The sequence below is a fragment of the Limulus polyphemus genome, unplaced genomic scaffold, assembly GCF_000517525.1.
Source record: "Limulus polyphemus unplaced genomic scaffold, Limulus_polyphemus-2.1.2 Scaffold4710, whole genome shotgun sequence".
Lineage (NCBI taxonomy): Eukaryota > Metazoa > Arthropoda > Merostomata > Xiphosura > Limulidae > Limulus > Limulus polyphemus.
The window spans coordinates 23,710-26,575 of NW_013670320.1; the positions used below are offsets into that span (position 1 = coordinate 23,710).

A 2,866-nucleotide genomic window follows, 5' to 3' on the forward strand; every position below is an offset into this window, starting at 1 on the left:
TCTGGACACGCATTATAGTTGACGGGCCCAAACAAATACCAGGGGATTCTGGACACACATTATAGTTGACGGGCCCAAACAAATACCAGGGGATTCTGGACACACATTACAGTTATAAGTTGAATCTTTGCTTTTTCCCTTTTCGCAGAGTAATCTGCACTTTTTTTGATTGTTTTACCACTTGTACCAATTTTGCATTTTGTTGGCAAGTGTTCAAAATCTTTAGCTTTTGGTGATTTACATGTGATGGAGTTGGTAAAAGGTCCTTTTTTGTCATCAGAAGAAAATCATTCTGTCATTTTGTTGGCAAATGTTCAACATCTTTAGCTATTGGTCATTTTCTTGCAATAGAGATGGTAAAAGCTCCTTTACTGTCATCAGGCCAAAATCATACATTGTTGTTCTGTTCCCAGAGTCATTTGTAATATATGAATACAAGTTGTCTTATCCCACCTTCTGGTTTGTCTCGAGCAAGGATAATATGATAACATCTGATCTTGCCTATCGATTCCACCGATATATACACATGGAAATATGAAGAGATCAAGTAGTTGGTGATCCACACGTGTGTCGTGATCATTTGTGAATGAATACTAAAAGTGCACGTGTACATCCTCAGTAGTGAACATGTTAAAAGTTATCTGAAAATCTTAATTTATACTTGCACTCCACTAGTGGACTTGAAAAACTTCTTAGATAAGATCTTGTTTATTTATCTCATACAACAAAAAATTCTTGGTTTAAAAAACATGCAATAAACTACTTGAATCGCCTGTCATTACTAGCTAACTGTATTTATAATAATCACCTACTGAGAATGAAAATAAATCTACACACCTGTTGGAAATGTTCTAGCACTTGCTGATGCATTGAAGCCCTGAAGCTACAAACCTTACAGACATACGGCATTTCACACTCTACATGCACAGATTTCATATGAGCACACAGAGTAAATCTGGATGAAAAAGCCTGATTACAAATATGGCAAGTTGAAGCATCCATCTTCATATGCACCTGTAAACCATACACAAGGCAACATTCACAACTTTACATCTCTCTACTATAATCGTTTTAAACATGAACTCAATGCTTTTACTGCATTAAAAGTCTAACAAATTTCATAAAAAAAAACACTTATTACTAAAGAAATGAGATGTTTCTACAGGTATCTGGAACTGCAAAACTACAGTTTATTATTTTATTTATAACACGCATATATCAACATTATACTGGAGCAAATATATAGATTCATAGACACTCTTTCACATTCTTTAAAATCAAACAAAAATTACAAGTACGACACAGTAGATATTAGATTTAACATGTTTAAACAATATTTGTAATTCTATGAATTGATGAGTGAAGAGAAAAGAATAAGAATTATTTTTTTAACCTTGGCAGATCACAATGGGATCTATACTATGCTGTCACTTCCTTTAATAGTGTTTCATTCATTCGCATCATCCACTGCCAATTTGGTTTTTCATTAATTACACGACTCATCAGGCTGATTGTAATATGTAAGACAAATAGTGGTCTGGATAGTAGTTAAATCATCAATTTTCATGAACTAAATTAATTTAGTAAATTATAATAATTATCAATTATATTTAACTTTCTTGTGAGTCAGATTTTTAAGTGTAAAAACTAATAATATTATTTTATTTAAAATTAATTTAGTAACGACAGTCAAATCAACATATTTTAACAAACATCAGATATTAGTAGGCTGCTACCATCAAAACATTATGAATGAACACAACTCCAAGTTGGAGAGTGAGTATTTTACCGTTTCAATGTGACACTGCATGCTGAAGGGTGTCTCAAAGTCTCTGAAACAGTACTTGCACTGCGTGAGGTCACTCAAGTCTGGGTTTTTCTGTCGTGTGTTCTCAATGTGACAATTTATGTGCTTCATGACTTTAATGTTGTTGTCTAACACCTTCTTGCAAAAATGACACTAAATAAAAACAATAACTCTTAACAGATTTCAATTTGTTTCCTATATAATTCAACAACAGTTACAAGTAAAGATTTCTTTAAAGCTAGTTGAGGGAGGGGGTTAGCCCCGAGAGATAAATTTTGAAAAGATTCCATACTATAAAATAAATATTCAGTAGTTAATAAGTAATGAATATATATCTTGACACACTTCAAAATAACCAGATTCCACAATTTCTATGACTTTTTAAACAGTATTTTCCTTTGTTAATTGTTGGGGGGGGGGACATTATTAAACCTTCTGATATATGAGAAAGTATGATTTATGAATTATACAAATGTTCTTAAGACATGAAATAAATCCCCCACAATAAAATGAATATTTTGAATACAAAAAAAAGTTAGTGGGCAATGACTCATCAACAGTGACTGACAATCATTTTGAACCATGGTGGGTTAACCTTCTCCAGATAGGTCAAGGGTCAAAGGCCATATCATCATACTTATTGACTTGCATCCAAAATTTTATTGAACTACTATTTAATGAATTTATGTTAATAAGTTTGGTATGAAACTGTAGATTATAATCCAAATTTTTGTATTATACATTATTTAATTTCTTGATTTAAAAATAAATATTAAAACAACACAGTTAAACATCGATTTATGTGTGTCACATGGTATGTTGAATGCAGCACTGGTTCAAATTAGATGTTTGTGATGCCATAATACTAAAATCTATAGTTTTGTATGAGTCAGGAACTCAAATTACTGATATTGACAAGCTAGAACCTCGTATCTTTTCTATTTGCAGAGATATCACTCAGGTAATAAACAAAACACAGTGGCACCCTGGTCATCTCTTTCTATTTTTGGAAACGTTCCCTTATATCCACTTACTTCAATATACGACCTGTGAATAACT

At 32.1% G+C, this 2,866-nt stretch overlaps 2 protein-coding genes across 8 annotated transcripts in view; both read right to left on the bottom strand.

Moving 5' to 3' along the window:
* LOC106471574 (zinc finger protein 280A-like) overlaps positions 1-1,918 on the bottom strand; it is a 5,728-nt gene extending 3,810 nt beyond the window's left edge. Inside the window, exons 1-2 of the mRNA XM_022400192.1 lie at positions 1,790-1,918; positions 892-1,014 (exon numbers count right to left, since the gene is read on the bottom strand). Coding sequence (XP_022255900.1) covers positions 892-1,014; positions 1,790-1,918 — 252 coding nt within the window. The remainder of the gene's footprint in view (positions 1-891; positions 1,015-1,789) is intronic.
* LOC106471575 overlaps positions 838-2,866 on the bottom strand; it is a 39,892-nt gene continuing 37,863 nt past the window's right edge. For all 7 annotated transcript variants that reach the window (XM_022400188.1, XM_022400184.1, XM_022400182.1 and 4 more), the window contains 2 exons: positions 1,790-1,960; positions 838-1,014 (listed from right to left, as the gene is read on the bottom strand). The gene's annotated coding sequence lies outside the window, so the exon portion shown is untranslated. The remainder of the gene's footprint in view (positions 1,015-1,789; positions 1,961-2,866) is intronic.